This window comes from Rhea americana, unplaced genomic scaffold (assembly GCF_003343005.1).
Source record: "Rhea americana isolate MKP2758 unplaced genomic scaffold, rheAme1 scaffold_61, whole genome shotgun sequence".
Taxonomy (NCBI): Eukaryota; Metazoa; Chordata; class Aves; order Rheiformes; family Rheidae; genus Rhea; species Rhea americana.
Window position 1 is genome coordinate 5,014,243 of NW_028186768.1, and position 19,911 is coordinate 5,034,153.

The 19,911-nt window shown below is 51.5% G+C and overlaps 1 protein-coding gene across 4 annotated transcripts in view; it reads left to right on the plus strand.

Moving 5' to 3' along the window:
* Positions 1–17,267, plus strand: part of GRIN1 (glutamate ionotropic receptor NMDA type subunit 1) — a 37,972-nt gene extending 20,705 nt beyond the window's left edge. The window contains exons 11-22 of one of the 4 annotated variants that reach the window (XM_085320138.1): positions 538–665; positions 869–1,033; positions 1,807–1,925; positions 2,628–2,740; positions 3,521–3,669; positions 4,905–5,062; positions 5,753–5,914; positions 6,736–6,845; positions 8,062–8,207; positions 9,899–10,150; positions 10,867–10,977; positions 13,967–14,378. In XM_085320138.1, coding sequence (XP_085176264.1) covers positions 538–665; positions 869–1,033; positions 1,807–1,925; positions 2,628–2,740; positions 3,521–3,669; positions 4,905–5,062; positions 5,753–5,914; positions 6,736–6,845; positions 8,062–8,207; positions 9,899–10,150; positions 10,867–10,977; positions 13,967–14,170 — 1,817 coding nt within the window. In that variant the 3' untranslated portion in view covers positions 14,171–14,378. Of the gene's footprint in view, positions 1–537; positions 666–868; positions 1,034–1,806; positions 1,926–2,627; positions 2,741–3,520; positions 3,670–4,904; positions 5,063–5,752; positions 5,915–6,735; positions 6,846–8,061; positions 8,208–9,898; positions 10,151–10,866; positions 10,978–13,966; positions 14,379–17,198 lie in introns of those variants that run through there. The other 3 variants (XM_085320140.1, XM_085320139.1, XM_085320141.1) reach the window with 3 other exon arrangements.
* The last annotated feature ends 2,644 nt before the right edge of the window (positions 17,268–19,911 follow it).

A 19,911-nucleotide genomic window follows, 5' to 3' on the forward strand; every position in this document is an offset into this window, starting at 1 on the left:
TTTTATTATGCAAAGCATGTTTCAGGCCTCAGAGTGAGCATTTAGTGGGGTGTATGAGTCACTTAGCAATGCCAGGCTTGCCCAAATCCACTTTAAGTGGATCCTCTTGATCTGTCATGCTTTCCTGTGCATGAGCCCCTGCAGCCCCAGTTGTGTCCTGGGCTGTGTTTAGCCACACACATCCATTATAGCACACCTCCAGCCCAGCCATGCAAGCACCAAGTTCCCTCCATCCTCCCTAGTGTGGGCAGGTGGCACAAGCTGTCAGTCCATCTCCTTGTGTCATGCCAAATGAATGAATCCTCCTTTGCCTCTAGTTTGCCTTTCTCCCACAACAATGCTTCCCTCACACACATGGGCGATGGAGGCAATGGGACAAGGTGATGAAGGCAGATGACACTGCCTGAATAACATAATTACATCTCCTCTGAAACCAGAACCAGGCAGGTGACTGCTTTCACTGGGGAAAGCTGTGTAGCCTAGTGTCCCTAGCAAAGAGCTGTCTCCACTTGATGTGCTGCTTTCTCCCATCTGCAGGCCGCCCCACTGTGGCACTGTGCTGCTATGGCTTCTGCATTGACCTGCTCATCCGGCTGGCAGGGGTGATGAATTTCACCTATGAGGTTCACCTGGTGGCTGATGGTAAATTTGGTACCCAAGAGCGGGTGAGTTTGGGCAGCTTGGAATATCTCTTTGCCTGAAACATCCTTGGACTGTTCTCCAGAGCAGTGGGGGAAGGCTGGGAGTGTGGGGCTGAGGGTGAGCTTCAGTGCCTGTCCTTGCTTACACCATGTGCTTGATGGGTCCTGACTGGCAAGGGGATGGGTGTCAAGGGAAGCAGGCTCATCCTGTGCTGGCTTTCTGGCAGGTTAACAACAGCAATAAGAAGGAGTGGAATGGGATGATGGGGGAGCTACTGAGCGGCCAGGCAGATATGATTGTGGCTCCTCTTACCATCAACAACGAGCGGGCACAGTACATTGAGTTCTCCAAGCCCTTCAAGTACCAAGGTCTCACTATTCTTGTGAAGAAGGTATGGGCTGGGCCAGGGTGTTTGGTAGGACCAGGGAGGCCTTGCATGCTCCTCAGCTCCCAGTTGTGCGTCTTGTGTTCGCCCTCCTGTGGCAGTGCCTGCACCTTGCCCAGATCCCTCATCCACTGCCCCCTGGCCATTCTAGCACCATAGCAAAACCCAACCTTTGATGCAGGATGTCAGCCTCCAGGTTACTCTCTCTTCTGTGATGTTCTTCCCCAGTGGTGACACAAGCAGAGAGCAACAAGCTTGGTAGCTTTGTGCAAACACTATCTCCTCCTCATTCTCAATAAGAGGCAGACAAATGCTGCAGGATGGGGAAGGGCTGCCATCTCCAGGTACCCACAAGGCTCCTCTCCACCTTGCATGCTGTACCACAGTGTACCTCTCCCCCACTGTGGTGAGGAGGCAAATCCTATGCAAACACGCTCTTAGGATGCTTCCTAAGAGACATAGCTCAGGTCTCCAACTCCTCCTTGCTCAAAAAGGCAAGAGGTTTTTCTGTCCCATTCCTGTCTTCCCACTGTCTATTCTGTGCATGAAGAGGATAGGCTCTATATGGCCCCCATACGTACAGTGTATGTACTGGTGGGGCCACGCATATGGCTTCTTACCCTAGACTTTATGGTGAGGCAATGTAGGTGTGTGTCTGCTGTCTGTAYGGTCCCTCAGAGGTCATGTCCTTTTTGCAGCTGTGTTTGCCAGTCTTGTTTTAATGCTAGTGTGTAAGCTTGATGGGTGCCAGCACTGTTTGTCTCTTTCTTGTGTGCTAGGAAATCCCCCGCAGCACCCTGGACTCGTTCATGCAGCCATTCCAGAGCACCCTTTGGCTGCTGGTGGGGCTGTCTGTGCATGTGGTGGCAGTGATGTTATATCTCTTGGATCGCTTCAGGTGAGCATGCTTTGGGTCAGCAAAGGGCTGAAGGGGGCAGGGAGGTTTTCCCTCCCCTGGGAGCAATCTCCTACAGTGTCCTGCTCAGGCACAGCCCTGCAGCCCTGGGGGGTCTCTCATAGGAGCTAGACCTTGATTTTTCCACACCACTAGCTCTTCCCAGTCATGCTGAAGTTCTGGGCCTCTCTGGGTGCTGCCAAGCTGAGAGATCAGACATCATTTGGCTCTGGGATATGGGGGACATATCTGTCAGATCGGATGTCATGCTCATGGCCTAACCACTCTCACAAGAGGTCCAGGGGCCTCTAGGCTCTGAGATTATTCCCTTTATTTGACCCTGAGGCAGCTCTTCCAAGGGGCAAAGAGCCTGAACTGCCCCCCACCAGCCCTGTGTCCAGTGTTTCAGTGGGAGAAGTTTCAGATGGCCAGGATGAGATGCTATTTGTGGCCTGGAGACAAGCAGGACAGGATTGGTACCAGGCCAAAGCAGTCAAGATTGCAGATGAGCAGAGGGGAGGTGCCTGGCAGTGGTATGCGAGGGCTGTAGGCCAGCCCAGCAGGCAGGGAGCAAAGAGCTGTTTGGGGCACAACCACAGTCTGTAGAGATGAGTGCAGTGGAGTTGCTTCAGGATGCTTAAGGCAGAGGGGAGAGTCCCAGAGACAGGGATAAGGGATCTCAAAACTCTGGGTCATGTTTTTTAGCCCATTTGGCCGGTTCAAAGTGAACAGCGAGGAGGAGGAGGAGGATGCCCTGACTCTTTCATCTGCCATGTGGTTCTCCTGGGGAGTTCTGCTGAACTCTGGGATTGGAGAAGGTGAGTTGCTGCACAGAGTGAGGCTGCTCTAACCTGCAGCCCAGGACCCAGGGCTAGGAGGGATACTGGGCTAGGGAGGACAGTCTAGACCCTCTTTGAGCAGGTCTTATTTGTGGCAGGCTAATGCTACTGCAGTGGGACATGGGGCAAAAAGGGAGCAAGCCAGAGATGGTCAAGTCAAGCCTTGTGAGGGGAACCTAGATGTGTTAACACTCACTTTATATTGCCCAAAGAGCTCGCAGCAGCCCTAGAAGGTCTGTCTAGCCCCAGTTCTCCAGCCCAGTCCCCAGCTACTTGCTGGGCCAAACCTTAGGTTCAGGTCTCTCCTTGGGTGGGGAGAGTTCTGTTGTTGTGTTAGAGTGCCAGTGAGCCCTCRGAGAACGATTCTTTGCCATTAGGGATGGGAAACCGGTTCTTCTTGGGCTGCTTCTCTTGCCTGTGGTTACGTATCTGCATCTGGTGAGATGTGCACCTGCATGGCTGGTGAGAGGCATCGTGTCCTGGAAGACAATGGGTTTTTCTTGGCTGACTGCAAAAGGAGTCAGGTGATGTTGGCTTCTGCACACAGCCTGGGCATGGCACAGCAGTTAGGACGTATAGGGCAGAGTCATGCTCTCGCTGCTGGATTTGGGCAATGCAGGAGTTCCTTGAATGGAGGACAGCAGAGCAGATGGGAGCATGTCTGCAGCTGTTATCAGCCTTGGACAGGGTGGATGTGGCTTTGGTGTCCAAGTCAAAGCCCTTGTCGTGCTGGTCTGAGCTATCCTCTTTCCCTTCCAGGCGCTCCCCGGAGTTTCTCTGCCCGTATTCTTGGCATGGTGTGGGCTGGCTTCGCTATGATCATTGTGGCTTCCTACACTGCCAACTTGGCTGCCTTCCTGGTGTTAGATCGGCCTGAGGAGAGAATTACAGGCATTAACGACCCCAGGGTAAAGACCACATGCTCCCTCTCCCCTTCCCTGTTTGTCACTGGGCAAAGATGTGGGAGATGCATCCAGTGGGCAGCTCCTGGTTCCTGCACTACCCAGAGCTCTACTTTAACTGGGCTAGCCCCAGTAATCYTCAAACAACCCTGACGTTTTCTCTTGGATTTCCTTTCCAGAGGCATCACACCCCCCCAAATCCCACCCCACATATCTTCCAAGTGACCACAGAGATCTAGGTCAAAGCTACCAGCCCTGGCCCATTTCTGCAAGACTTTGGGCTCCTGACCCACATGCAGCCACTACTTTTACCTCAGGAAGAAGCAGGAGCAGGAGCCATGACTGAGGAGGGGAATCAAGCTGGGGGGGGGGTGGGCATGCAGGCTGGCAGAGCAGCAGAGCTTGGGCAGCACCATAGGACCACAGAGGCTGAAAGGGGTGCGGGGGAGCACTGAAGCTATGTGCCTGTACCAGGAATCAAGCCCTGAGTAGTTGTGCCTGGTCTGTCGCTAGGTGGTCTGAGCTCCTGCGCTGAGTGAAAACAGACAGACAGACCGAGGGAGAGAGGAATCAACAGAGAAAAACCTTGTCCAGAAATAGCATGTATCCAGCCAAGCTCTCTGCCAGTTCCTGGAGAGCCTGCAATAACCAACGAGGAAACGATTCATTATAGATGAGTTATAACTAATGAAATGGTCCCTGTGGTGCAGTCAATACTTTCAGCAGATGCCAGCATGCTTCAGACCCATTTCCCACTCTTGCAAGGACACAGACACAGCCTAGCAACCGAGACCTGCAGGAGAGCATCCCACAGCATTGCCAGCCCCACAGTATCCAGCATACTCTGCCAACTGCATTGTTAGTCTCATGATGTCCACTGCTCTCTTGCATCCTCAGCCACATGGCAGCACTGTCCCATGGCACCCTCTGCCTCTCAGTATCCATAAAGCCAGAGCATCCCCAGCCCCATGGCATCCACTGCCCCACAGCAACTTCAGCTCCACTGAGGAGATCAAGACCTTCTCTGAGAAACAGATCCCTGAAGGGATGGATGGTTAGGAAATATAGCTTCGGGGTGAGTCAGTTTGGTTGATGGAGGACAGAAGAAATGGTAGCTTAGCTGCCCCCAGCTACTCTCTGAGGCAGCCTGCAGCCATAGTTGGGGTCTGCCTGGCTGCTCTGCCATCTCTCCTCACAATGAGGTACCACAGCTGATGGCAGGCCCTGCTCTTACCTTTCAGCTGCGCAACCCCTCTGATAAATTCATCTATGCCACAGTGAAGCAGAGCTCGGTGGACATTTACTTCCGACGGCAGGTGGAGCTGAGCACCATGTATCGGCATATGGAGAAGCACAATTATGAGAGTGCTGCTGAAGCCATCCAGGCCGTGAGGGACAAGTGAGTGGGACCAACATCTTACTCGACCCTGCAGGCATGGGACCAGGGGGAGCTCTGTTGGTCTGCAGCCTTGGGCACTAAGCGGGACTGACGTCATCCAGCTGAAGCATAGCTGAATGGGGTCTGCCCACCAAAGGGTGGGAAGGGACACGTCTACTTGGTGTGGGAGGAACAGGGACGAGGGTGTTTGTGTCTGTGGGTGGGCTGTGCAGGTGCCCAGTACTGGTTTGAGACATGGAAGGGGCATCTGATCTCAGGGCCACAGCAAAATCTGAGGAAAGAAATATCGAGGACATCTGAATTTCCAGGCATGGCACTGAAGGAGGATTTGAGGCAGCCCTGACAGTGCTACAGGAGCTGGAACTAGTGTGTGCAAGATCTCCAGATAGAGAGCACAATGGCTACAAGGGGAAAGGCATGCTCTGAGCCCTGGCCCTGGCAATGACCTCCACTTCTGGCCTCTGCAATTGCCTCTGTGTGGGAAATATGGGTTTCAAGCCCCCTTCTACTCCTTCTGCAAAATTGTGCCTACTCTTTGGGCAGGAGCTGCAGCACAGGCCACTGTGGGAGGAGAGGGACGCTAATGACCAGTGATTAAACTAGGGATGGGGGCATCCCCACTGCTCTCACAGAGGCTGCAGACAAACTGGGCTGCCCAACCTGACCTGTCTGTCCTTTTTTGGCATCCAGCAAGCTCCATGCCTTCATCTGGGACTCAGCAGTGCTCGAGTTTGAAGCCTCCCAGAAGTGTGACCTGGTGACGACGGGAGAACTTTTCTTCCGCTCTGGCTTTGGGATCGGGATGCGCAAAGACAGCCCATGGAAGCAGAACGTCTCCCTGGCCATCCTCAAGTCTGTACATGGCTCTTGGCATGGTGCCTGCTCCCTAAATGCTGCATGTGTTAGCACATTTGCTGGCTTGTGCCAGGCACTGCCATCCCACCCTCCAAATTCTCTGCAGGGATTGGGGATCCCTGACACTGGTGAGAGGGCCTGAGCAGGGCAGCCATGGACTGGGGCCAGAGGCAGGGAGTAGGAGCCCTGCTTGGCCACAGGAGTGTAGGCAAGGCTGGTGGAGAGAAACCCTGGGAGCATACAGTACCAGATCCTTGTAAGCAAGGTGCAGGCTGCAGCAGCAGGCAGAAGTGATGTGATTTCCCTGGTTCTCCTTGTGGATTCAGCTTGGCGAGTAGCATTGTGCTGCCTTGGCTTAATCTTTCAGGAGTTATTATTAAAAATGGCTCTTTTGGGTAGTAGGTGGCCAGTTCTCTAGCTCTCAGAACATGGGGCAGTAGCACCAGGCAGCTGTAGACACCTATCTGCACCCACTGTACTGTGCACAGAGCTCATGGCCACACTCGCTGTGCACAGACAGTGTGAAAATGCCTTCAGGGCATGAAGAAATGCCCACTGCAGACAGGCCACACACACACACACACTCTACATAGATGCCATACATGCACATGTGTGTGCATACATGTGCACTTAGCCAGGCATGCACACACAAGTGTGCACATCCATCACCCATTCACATGTTTGCAGGCTGCAAACAAATGCAGAGTCCTAGTACGGAGGATATGAATGCAAAAAGGGCATGAAAGCCAGCCCCTGTGCCCCAGTCACCTGCATACAGTCTCCCGTGACTACTCTGTCCTGTCTCCTTGTGCTTTCAGGTCCCATGAGAATGGCTTCATGGAGGATTTGGACAAGACTTGGGTGAGGTATCAGGAGTGTGATTCCCGTAGCAATGCCCCAGCAACCCTCACCTTTGAAAATATGGCAGGTTTGTTCTGCAAACCTCTTTCTTCCTCTTCGCTGGGTAGCCTGCTTTCACTCAAGACATTCTCCTCTCCCAAGCTCTCCTCTCAGGCCAAAGGTCTACTTCTTCTGGGTTTGCGCTTTCCTAGTGCAGGAAGGCTGTTGTGTTGGCTCCAATTCCACCTTGTCTGAAACGGCTCCAAGAAGCCTCCCCGACCTTCCCTGGGGTGGCTTTCTCATCCATGGGTATGGCCTGCTTTGAACATTGTTCCCCTCCCTCTGCTCTGGCCAAACTACAGCTGTCAYGGTGAAATCAGAGCTGTCGTCAAGGCAGAGAGATGGGAGCAACACCTCCTGGGGAAGAGAAAGTGGCTGAGGAGGTGAGCAAGGAACATGCTGCAGGAGGGAGTGGGTGGCAAGGGGCAGCCACTCAGCCTTGAGAACACTGCCCCAGGCTCTCCTGGGGCAGGGAGCAGAGGGCAGGAAGATGATAATTTATTTAGCGATTTTTTTTCTTGGTCCCTGTTTGTAAAGAGTGTGAGGTATCCCCCAGACAGGCTTTCCCTTTGTAGCAGTTCACTGCTGGCAGCCCTTTGCCCAACACACAGGTGAATGTAGGATTAGACTTGTCCTGTGGGACCCGCTCCTCATGGGCAACTCAGGGCCAGGGCAGAAGTGCCAAGAGAGGGAGCAGTTTGCTCCATCCCACCAGGACATTCAGTGCTTCCCACCTCCTTATCCTATGGCTCCCAAAACATCACCCCTGTGGATTMCCAGATGGCCAAGGACAGCATAGCCAGTTCTGTGTACTGGTGTCCTTCCTGATGTGCTAAACAGGAGCATCAAAGTTGGGTTTCTGGTTCAAATAACCGAACAGTCTAGGGGAATGGGGTCTGTCCTGGTGCTGGCTACAGTACCCAGCGCCTCAGAGCWCTGTGTCTGCCCCTGAGCATTGCTGCAGCACTGCTGGGGCTGGTGGTTGTGCATGACCAAAAGGAGCTTGCAAAGAACCCCAACAAACCATCACCTTGCTGCCCATCACCCAGGCAGCTGCAGTGCCTGCACTGCTGTGCTGGATTTACCCTCTCCAGCCCCTCCCGGACTGTGGAAGGATTGTGGGGAGGGGGGGGGGCAGCGGGTCCTGGGTTGGAAGATGCTCCTCTTGTTCRGTGTGATACAGAGGAAATGAAGTGTCATGGTGGAGTTTGCATTGCCCTCTGTAACTTTCCTACTTATTTCAGGTGTGTTTATGCTGGTGGCTGGAGGTATTGTTGCCGGGATATTTTTAATATTCATAGAAATAGCTTACAAAAGGCATAAGGACGCGCGGAGGAAGCAGATGCAGCTGGCGTTTGCGGCCGTTAATGTGTGGAGGAAAAACCTGCAGGTAGGACAAACCGTTTTTAGAGCAAATCTCCAACAGGTKCGTTTTTCATTCCTTCACCAAATCAGTGAATGCAGACCTGTGGATTAGCCTGGGGCCCTCTGTCACCCACCCCACACTCTGATAACCYTGGCCAGGTGTTACTGAGCCACTAGCGAGCTGTAGGTGCCCTGCCTTGTCCCTGGGAGTGCTCTTGGCCAATGCCATTTCTCCTGGGAGGTGAGTTGTGCACAGCTCTGTCTGCGACAAACACCTGGCCCAAATGCCTGGATGTGTCCTCAGCTGTGCTCACGAGGGGGACCTAGCACCTCGCTCTGCTGGGGGCAGTGTGCTAGAGCCACGTSTTTTTCCAGCTGAGCAAGCGGTGCCAGCACTGCTCCTTTGCAGATGCTCTGCACAGAGATACTACTATGGCTGCACTTGCCAGCAGAGRATGGGAGGGTTAAGCTGCTGCCAGAGAGCATCCTTTCCCCTGTGGCTCTTGTGCTTCTTTGGTGGAGAAATGCTCAAGCGATGGTTTCCAAAAYGAGCCAAAGCTTCCCCCTCTCTCCCTTCTCCTCAGAGGTGCAGTAGCTGTCTTCATACCTAAGACAGATTCCCAAAAGAGGTTGTGTGTGCTCTTGTCATTTGGAGACAAGGACATCTCCCAGGACAGGAGCCAGCAATGCCAGTGCTTGTCAGCACCAAGACTCTCGAGGGATGCTTTCCTGGGACCATTGCTCTCCCCAGTATCTCCCATCAGTAAAATGCCACCTTGCCATGCAGGCAAGGGAAGCCCAGGAGGGTTGATGTTGCCTGGCAGTGACATTGAACCATGGTAGCGCATTTGAGCCAGGCCCAGCCACCAGCCTCACTCTTCCCTTACCCCATTTCTCTTGGGATGAACCCTGGTTGCACCTCGGACCCCAGTTTAGGGCACAGGAGCTCTTTCTGAATTGCTGGAGCTGCTTTTCTCCCTTGAGAAAGCAAACCAGCATTCAGAGAGCAACAGATCCTTTAGGTGACTAAAGGAGACTGCCATTCACAAAATGAGTGAATGAAAGAGAGAGAACAATGATTGGGAACCCTAAAAGTGATGTCACCTGAATGAGAGAAATGAAATGGCCCTGTGGGAGCAGCACTGGCTGGGGAGTACAGAAGAGCTGCTCAGGTGGAAGTGACCTTCCCAAGAGCAGTGAGCGGAAGCACAAAGCCAGGCTGCTCTATCCTGAGAGCTTGCTGGGTTCAGTTCACTAATACCGTATTGGAAAAAAACATTTTTTTTTTATTTTTTTTTCCTTTGCTTCCAAAAAGCAGCAGCACTGAYGGGATTAAGGCTGCTGGGACAGAGCACACTAGTCACACTGCCATTTTTCACTTGCCAACCTTCTAGAAAATACTGCACTGGGTCATTGGGCAGAGTCTGTGGGACTGTGAGCAAAGCATGCTGCCCTGTGGGGATAAACAGCCTCATGGTAAAGAGCCGTTTGACAATGTAAGACTTTTCCACAGGAGGAAACGTCAGAGCACTAGTATCTGGTACATTGCTAGAAGGTAGGCAAGTGGAAAGATTTATTTGTTAAAACAAACAAACAAAAATAATGTTTTTTGGGATCACAGTTTTGCCATGGCTATTTCCTGAGATGCCATGGAAGAAAAAGACATTTCATTCCATTCATCTTGCTTTCCTTTCCGTTTGTGCATGTCCGCAAAAGAGAGAACTGAGAAGGAGGAGCAAATGTATCCCTGAGCATGCTCTACGCACCAGCGGGATACATTTTGGTTACCCCCGTGCGGTAGCAGAGCCAGACCTGGTCACTCCGTCCCCCGTCGGAAAGGTCACACTCATTGGCACGAAAGCAATTGGGGAGGAATCGTTCTCAGCGCCCGCCACAGAGTGCGGCCGGTCCCCTCGGCTCGCTGCCCCTGCACCATGGCGGCTGGTGCTCCCAGCCTGCGCTAACCAGGTCCGACTTGCTAACACCAATGGCTACATTTTTCAGTTCTGTTTCTCTTTGAGTTCATTCCAACCCCCGATGACATCATAGCGCTAACGCTTTGCTTCCTCCCTTTCTTTTCCTTTTTTACTTTTCTTTTTCTTCCAGTTTCCTTTTTTTTTTTTTTTAAACCCCTTTACTTTGGAAAAAAATAACGTTCGGCTTTGCACAAATGCGTCATTTAAATTTTTGAATACATTTTTTTACAGAATATTCATACAATGACTTCTCTTTCAATGCAGTCCTCTCTCTCTCTTGTGGCACTAGGATTCAGCCTCAGAAAAGGCCCTGAGCAATTTTTTTAGTGGTAGGTGCAGCATCTCACCTCTTGGTCTAGCTAGCTAGCGGTGGAAGTGAGGGGCAGGGCACTAGTCAGAGCATCCCCAGGTACTCCCGAGGAAGTGAGATCAGCTGCGCAGGCCTGGAAGCAGACACTGAGGAGACCAGGGCTATTCCCCAGAGGGATTTCCAGTGCTCCAGATGAGAGGCTGGCCCTGTAGCTGTGGCCGTATGGCAGCTGTGCTGTAATTGTGGGTCACAGAGGCCCTTGGAGGACTGGGAGTGACAGAACATCTCCAATAGCTTTCTCACTTAAATAAAAGACATGACATGGGGCAGTATTCAAATAGCTTTAGAGTTTCCAGCAACACACTAGAGATCTAATCACTTATACATATTCATTTTAGGATAGAAAAAGTGGTAGAGCAGAACCTGACCCTAAAAAGAAAGCCACTTTTAGGTCCATCACCTCCACCCTGGCCTCCAGCTTCAAGAGACGTAGGTCCTCCAAGGATACGGTAAGAGGAAGAAGAACAATTCTGCCCTCTCTCTTTCTCTCTCTTTCTCTCTTCTGCCATCCCATTGACTGCCACACACCCATCCCGAAGCTGCCAGTGTACATGCATAGCTCATGTTCGTCACCAGTCAGTCAGTGAGTCAGTGAGTCAGTCATCCCGTGTACCTGAAAGGATGCTGGGATCCTGGAGGGCAGGCAGGAGGTGCTTTGGAGTCCTGTGATGAGTTGGGAGATGCAACTGAGTTTTTGTTTTGTTTTATTTTGGGTTTTTTTTTTGCCTGAATGATTTCTGATGTTCCTCTCTGTGCTTTGCTCACCTTACCGGTGCTGACCTTTTGAATCCAATGACATATTTTTTTTCTGTTCCTGAGTGTTCCTGTAATTGTTGTCATTGTATGCCTAAAAYGATCACCCTGATTTAATTTGGGCACTGTGTCACCTCACTGAGAGCCATGCGTGTCACATTCTCTACATGTGATTTTTGTTTGTGATTATTAGCATTCGAGACATAGTCCTCAGCACACAAGTGACAGCTGTCTCTGGTTATCGTCAGCAGTATTTCAGCTCTAGAAGAGAGACACAAATGCTTAAAAGAGGAGGTTTTAAAGACCTAACCTGGCTCAAACTGTGTACTTTCCATCTTGGAGTAAAACTGCTCTCATTTAACCAGAGAAAATTTACAAATTGTTACCTCTAAAGCCAGCTGTTTCCAAATGTGTGAAYGTGTCTGCTCTTGCTAGAGCTTGAGACACACTTCAGTGTCAGGTTGGGCTGTTGGTCTGTCAGACTAAGCCAGCGTCCCTCTGCATGTTGCCGTCTGTTGTATGACACTCTGCACTGTGGCTACTCTGTTGTCTCGTGTGGAAGTGGGAGGTGCGTTTTGCTGCCAGACCTCCCAGTTAACGGGCTGCCAAAATCATCTCCCTGGGCGACCGGCGGGTTTCTGCCCAGGGCTGCTCAGAGCAGGCTCCCTGCCAGGCTACGAGGCGTGATGCATGGCGGGGCCGGGGGGACGGAGGTGGCGCTGGCGCGAGATGTGGCCCCCAGCGGCAGGGTGGCTCATCCCCAGCTGCAGGCATGGGGGCACCTTGGGGAGCAGCATGCGATGCTCCAGAGGCTCTCTGGGCCATGGCTTTGTATGCGAAATGGAGGCAACTCTGTTTTAGACCAATGCAGGCTCAATCCCAAGAGGCTCCTGGGGGCACCCCTGGGATACTGGCCTGAGGGCCAAGGCCAGCTGAACCCTCAGCTGGGCTGGGCTGTCACGAGCTCACACACAGTGTTCCTCTCATCTGTCCCCTCCAAGGCCAGCAGACATGAGAGGGTGGCCCCATGCTCTTCCCAGGCATGCCCCATAGCCAGGGGGGAAGATGGGCATCCCTGTTATCACCTGTGCTGTGCCTATGTTGCACCTTGTACTGGGCAGCTCCTCACGCCTTGGGTCCCACCTCTCCCCCACTGCCACAGGGACCAAAACCTAGAGCAGCTCTGCAGGAAGATTGCAGGTTGTGTCTTGATAGCCTGCGCCCTGACTAGGAGAGAGGAGAAAGAGGGATGGGGTGCAGCAAAAAGTTGGGAAGTGAAAAGAGAGAGGAGGAAGAACAGGCAGGATGAAGAGGAAAAGGGGAGAAAACAACAGAAAGAGTTGGTGGGAAGCCCTCAGCACACTTACGGTAGACTCTGCATTTTGTGCTGTTGTGTTTAAATAAAATTTAGATTTAGATTTAGAAAACCAATGAATCCAGGCCTAGGAGAACAGCAGCAGCATGGCAATGTTGGGGAGACCAGTGCCCACTGCAGGCACAGGAGCCAGTGCCAGAACTAAGGGAGAAGGAGTTGGTGGAGCTCATGCCCTCAGTATGGGAATGCTCTTTCTAAGGTGCTGGGAGCTGGAGGTATGGACACTGCATGCACCCCTGTTAAAAGGGATACACCTGCCCAGTCTGCCCCAGGAACCACTGCCTGGGGCAGCTGGTGTGTGGTACCCTCAAGTCTTCCTCCATTGCAGCCTCTCAGCAATATGAAGCATCCTGAACCAGACCCCTCTCCACGGTGTGGCTGCCATGTCCCTACACCACTGCAGAATACTCTCTGCCTCAGGGTAGGAGCATCACCTATGCCCTGAGCTGTCTAGGGCCAAAGGCCTTCTTCTCCAAAGGCTCCACAGGCAAGAGGCAGAGCTGTACTCTCCCTTTTTCTCATCTGGTGCGGACCAGCGTTCACTATCCATGGGGCAATGGGCCACAGGGAAGCCTTGCTTGTGCTTTGAGCTGTGGCCATACTCTTCTTGGCTTGCTGTGTGCAGGCAAGCCACGGAGGGAGATAGCCCCACTCATTCCAGAGGATGGCCCTCTCTCTTGTGGCAGCTGCTTCTCTGGTGCAGCCCCTCTATGGGTTAAGGTGCCCCACTCCCTGCATGCCTGTTGCAGTCATCTGCTGGCTGTAGAGAAACATGGCTGGGCCCCCAGAACATGCATCCCCTAAAGTGATCAGGCTAATTGGGCCAAGAACAGGTTAGTAGGGTCAAGATCAGGCTTGGAGCCTTGTGGTGGAGTGAGCTTTGTTGTGATCTTGGGCTGGACTGCTGGTTGCTCTGTGGGATGAGCAATCAGTGGGAGGGTGTTGCCCCATCTAATGTCATAGCCTGTCATTTGGTGCCCTCAGCTTCGATGCAGCAGCCCTGGCTCAGAGACCTCAATGCCCTCCTGCTGTGGAAGGCCCCATGAGTACGTAGCATGCTGGGACACGTTGCCTGGGGTCCTTGTAAAGACAAGAAAGCAGTGAGGTGCTCTGTTTTATGATGCTTGGCAGAGCCATAGGCCCAAGCCAGGTCTCAGATGGGCAAGGCTTGAGAGCCCATGGGGCTGGAAGGCCAGACTGACCCCAGCTCCATAGGCTCTCCTGTCTAGCAAGTGAAAGATGCAAACCTGGTGGCCTTGCTTCTTTCCTTTTCATTGTCTGGAGTTTTAAAAATGGATTCTACTCTGCAGCCCTGCAGAATGGTCCCTCAGGAGTGCCAGAGAGACAGGCTGGCACCATGGAGCCAAGACAGCCCTGGGAAGCTACCATCCCACTCTGAACGTCCTAGCGCCCACCATCACCCGAGCTGCACAGCCTCTCCGCGGCACATCATCCCCACCGCCCCAGGAGGAGATGCATGTGTTCCCCATAGGCAGCTCCTGCAACTCGAATAGCACTCGCAGAGCTGATGTACTGCCATCCATCGCAACCACCCACGATACTGCAACCCCACAGAAGCCATGTGAGATGCATAAACCACACAGACACCTTCTAAGCCGGCACATTTTGTACAGACATGTAATGAGACGCACAGATCCCTTAGCCCCCACTGCAGATGTTGTCAGCCCCCGCAGAGTCAAATTGCCAGCCCATGGGTCCCCAAACACAGCATGACACATGTTCCACATCACTACCAAGCAAAGGCCCAGTGCTGTGAGGCAATGATTGCTCTATAATTGTTGGAATATTGCCAAAGCTGGTCAAAAAATCAAGGGGTTCATGGAAAAGGTCACCTTTTCGATGACAAATCAGCCATTCTAAAACCAAATACTTTTTGGCTGAAAAAAAATCTAGTTTTTGGCTTCAAGCAAATAAAAATAGGCCAAAGACAACTAATTTTTTAAAAAGGAAAGTTGGCATTTTCTACAACAAGATTGCATTTAGTTGGAATCATAATTTTTAATTGAAAAAAAATTTTCCAGAAAACTTTCCACCAGCCAGGGACTACCATATAAGCCCAGATTAAGTTGAAGTCATTTTTAAAGACATATTAAGTTCTTGTCTATATTTTCCTGGTGTCATTTAAAGTTTTTGGTGCCTTCACTTCACTTCCATACCTTAACATGTTTGAGTCTCTTCTATGGTTAATATTGATTAATTTCTTGGTTTTATAATGTTTGGTTTGGGGATAATTGCACCATCCCTGTAACATAATTTACCCTAAATTACTGAAATGTGCTTTTACCTTAGTTCTACTTTAACATAGTTTTGATATGACAACTTTCTTGTTTTTTTTTTCCTTTTTTTAATATTAAAAATTGCATGCATGGACTCTACACAAAAAGTAAATGAGAATGTTACCCTGTGATAACTCTGTGACTGGAGGAGATATGCTTTCAAATCAAAAGTCATGTTCTTGTATTTTAATTTTTTCTGGCCAAATTCCCCAGTACATTTGGTTGTTTTAGAGTTCCCCTTTGAGCTGTGCAAAGAAACCAGGATGCCCCAGCCTGTTCTGCTAGTTCTCTAGCTTCCTACCACAGCAGCACACATACATGTTCATTGAGGCACACACATGCGTGCGCGCACGCGCGCACACACACACACACACACACACACAGAGGCACACACACACACACACACACACACACACACACACACACAATTTCCACCTGTTGTGCCAGGCCAGTAGTGCAGGGTTTTTAACAAAGGATCTTTTTTTTTGCCCATTATCTTTTGTATCTTAAGTTCTTCCTTCAGCAAAGGCTGAAATCTTCTCCATCAGTGAGTCACTCAGCCTCTTCCTTTTCTAAATGGTCTCTTCTCCTCTGTGAGAGCAAGGCCCTAGAGAGGTGGCTGCTGCCTAATCCAGCGAGCTCACAGCTCATAGCCATTTTATTATAGCAGTCAGCAGCTCAGACTTTTGCAAAGAGGGGGCAGCTGCACCCATTTTGGGAGAGAGTCATTTTTTGGTGGACCTACAAAAGTAACAAAAAGCTGTCCAGGGCCATAGAGCAACCTGGGGTTCACCTGAGCCATCTTCTATGTGAACAGGCAATGGTTAAGGTGTTACTATCTCAAACASTAAAGTCACAAAGGCAACAACAAGGAATTTCTTAGAGGCTCCATTTTAACATTAATTATTTTCTAAATGAAAGAGTGGATGCACTGATCCCGTGAGATTGTCCCTCGGTGTTAGCAATTGACAGCATGCCCTTTGCACATGTACCAGAGGGATGGGACCACAATGGCTCTGGCCCCCACCCTGGCAGCCCCCCACTGAGATGCCATGGTCCTTGTGAAGCACAAAATGCTCAGGTCAGAGCAGAGAAACCCTGAGAAGCCCACACAGTGCTGGGGGGGACACCAGATTTCCCTGAGCAGGGTAGCCACAGTGCCAGACCCACCAGCAGCACTATGCGGGGCGGGGGGGGGGGGGGGGGGCACAGTTGCCACCAGCCAATGCAAGACATGGGTAAAGTCCTTTCAGCAAAGAGCCCATCCAAGAACATAGCAAAATGGCAGCCTTCCCAGGTAGTATGGTGCAAGGCCAAACAGATGTCACCAGAGAGGTTCTGCACAGCAGTACAAAAGAGGCCCTCTCAGGCCCTGGCATCATTTTAGGTGCCCTGGAAAGCAGTGCATGATGCTCCATGCCACCTGGTCTTGGAGCAGGGCTGGGCAGGCCCAGCTCAGTGCTTAAGATTTAGGAGAGAGCTCAACCAAAAAGGAAAGAAATATGGAAGGAAGAAAGGAGCAAGGAATAAAATAGCTGCCCAGCTTTAAATCTCTGGCTGGAGAGGAAGAACTTTTTTTCTTGCCAGCTGAAAGGGGTTTCTGCTCTCTCTACTTGCTGGTGGGGCTGTTGTTGGGGAGATCGCTCCAAAGGAGTGTTTGACGAGGTCCCCTCCATAAGGAGAGCAGAAACAAAAATCCAGGCCACATCTCAACACAAACCTAGGATGAATTTTCACATTACCAAGTGAATCTCTACTGCAAATAAAGCACACTGCACGTCTCCTCACTTGCATGAAGGGAAAGTCCAAGTGGAGTCATTCAAGTAAGGAGGTGGAATGCCCTGGCCTCAAAGCAGAGCTAGATCTGGCACCAGTCAGATGCTGAAACCCAGCCTGACCTTCTAAACACAAGTTCAACTGGGGGCTGGGCTGATGAGTCACAGACTTTGTCTCCCAGAGCATAGACAGGCTCGCTCGGCAGGCGACACAGCTGGCAGGTTCTGCAGAAGCTCTGCGCATCCTCCTCCCTGTCCAGTGTAGGGCGCTTGGAGAGTGTCTTCAGTGACCTCTGCACAAGCTTGGATTGCACTGGGAAGGGGATCTCAGCCAGCAGCAGGTTTTGGGCCGTTGCTATCACCCCTGAGTGGTATCCTGTAGGGACACACAGGACGTTAATAGACATAGGAGCAAATGCCAGAACTGCCTAACACTTTTTTCTTCTTGTCTGTGTATTTGTGTGTTGCAGCAGTATCATCCCACTGACATCACCGGCCAGCTCAACCTCTCCGACCCCTCAGTCAGCACTGTGGTGTGACATTCTTCCCAGGCACCATCAGTTCTAGCCCAACACAGTAGGAAGGCACAGCCAGGATTGCCTTTCCGAGGGACACTGATGGGTTCTTCTGGGTGATATGGGAGGAAAGCATCTTTCATCTGTACACAGTGACTTCATTGTATATCTCCCTCCCTTCCTAGGCCTGCTGATGTATTCATGCCCCAGAATGCACTGCAGAATCAGGACACAGTTTGGATTTCACTGCTTCCAATCTGTGCTGTTGTTAATCAGTATTGCCACTGACTGGCTATGTGCAAGGGGAATGGACTTTGAAAGGCACATGGTGCCTGCTCTTGCATGTTAGCATGGAAGAGATGGTGCTAGACTGCTAACATGTACTTCACTTTGCAGGCTTTGTGAGTCTCAACACAGGCACAGACCGTCAGACCTGCGCTCCACATTTCACACCACCCTTGTGGGCCACCATGTGATGTATTCACGCCCAGAGTGGCTGCAGCAGTCCACACGGTGTGACAGGCCAGGCACATGTTCCTGCTGTGCCGAGTGATCCACTGTGACTGCAACAGGGACTGGAGGACATGTGTTGTGTTCATTGCCAGCAGATAAACTCCTGTTTCTCCCTTCCATCAGCCTGTGCACAAAGCTGACAGCTATGATTCATCCCCTGTATGTGGTCTGTTTGAGGCAGGAGTGATCCCAGCCCTGCAGCCCTCATTGGCTCCCCCCATGGCGATGTGCCTGTGCTAAAACATGGTACTTTGGAACTCCTAACGTCCTGTCAGCCAAAGTCCTGGCTCTCCAGATCTACTGCTCAGAAGACATCCCCACAGCCTGGCCATGCCCAGCAAGTAGCTTGCACACCATGGCTCTCCTGGCCAGGAACAATTCCATGGAGAATGGCTCTGGATGGTTGCATCAATCTTAAGCAAAGCTCCATACTTGCCAGCACCAGCAGTGCAAGGAGAGATGCTGCTGCCTGGACTTCACTGGGTGCTTGCTGAGTGCCATGGCATCTGCATGGAGGCCACCAAACCCATCTTTGGTGTCTGGCCACTACAATAGGAGCTTGTAGCATGTGGGGCCTTTCCTGCTACATTCACCACTGGTGCAATCTTGCTGGCAGCCTGTGTTGCGGCCTTGCTGCCACAGCTCACCTGGCTGCATTTGCCTGAACCCAGAGGCATGACAAACCAGATCCTGGCTCAGAAGAAGGGAACCAGATGAGGTTTGCTGAAGTCATTTCTCTCCACACCTTCCTTCCCCCATGCATATGTGCTCTGGCACCGCATCCAGACAAGAGCATTTATCAGCATCCTCCCATGCAGATGCTGTGAGTGGGTACAGGGACATCAACACCCTGGAAGCATCTGGCACTGACCAGGCTGGTGATGAGCAGCTGCAGCATGTGCACTGACCACACTGAATCCCACCGCCTGTAAAGGTGGAAAGCCCACCTGCAATGCAGTACTATGCTCCAGCAGCAAGAACTGCCTGCCTTCCCCTCACCTCAGCCAAGAAGATGGGGTTTCTGCTGATGATCAGCAGCCTTTGCAGGCAGGATTTTCAGACTGTATCTGAGGTCTGTGAACATTGTCCTACTGACTGCAGTGGCTCCATCAAATTCATCTTGCTCCAGCTGAGAAATTGGGCCCATTCTACTTTATATGTTGATGCAACATTAATATCAAGTTTTTGCAAGAGCTCAGTAAAGTCTATACTGAATCATGAAGTGGTTTATTTCAGTGTTGTGCGCCTCCTACTGTCCTTTGCTCCTTCAGGTAAAACCGGCAGGGAGTTCTGCACTGAATCAGTGCTTCACCCAGCACTGCTGCAGTGTCTGCAAACAGTAAAAGGTGGAGTGAGAGGGGAAGGATAGAGAAACTAGTAGCCAGAAAGACTAGGATTTAGAAGGGGGGCTAAGAAGACTGAGATATTGCCATTTGGGGATGCCAGGGGAAAAGCCAGTGTGTGGGGACAGACCTGGCAGCAGGGGGCCAGAAGCAGTTGGAGATCACCAGAATAAGAGCACCTCTCAAAAGGTGATTTTCCAAGCCTCTGGTGGTACTGCTAGGCAGCCAGATGCTTGCTGCCAGCTTCCAATGCAATAATCCTGCAAACATCTCCATCGTTCGCTGCCTTCCCCTGCACTAACATAATGTACTTCCAATTGCATGCCCGCACAAGAGCTATACTGTGGCTCCCACTCACAGGCCATTCATTGCCTCACGTCTGGGATACATCCACTCTGAACACCAGAACCAGTGCGAAACCTGCTGCTGCTCCTGTCATCTATCCTGACACTTCAGAACCAACACAGGGCACTACAGGCAGGGCCAGTGTATGGGAAGAAACAACTGACCGCGTGGATAAAGTTGCCTGGAAAAATCTCCTTACACCTGCCGATCCATAGGGAGAGCTACCAAGGGATTTCCAAAATGATGTGGCAGGGCCTCCTTAAAGTCAAATCTAAGCAGCCTAAGTAACTAACAGCATATTGCAGGTGTTCAGAGACATCCAGCCAACCCTGCAAGGCAGCATCACCCTTATTATGGTGGGGAAAAGAGAGTTTCAGTGACTGGGCCAGAGAAGCAGAGCCATGGCCCACAGGGATGAGACCAAAGTCCCACTTCACAAAGTCGTCCCAGAGACTTGAGCAACACAG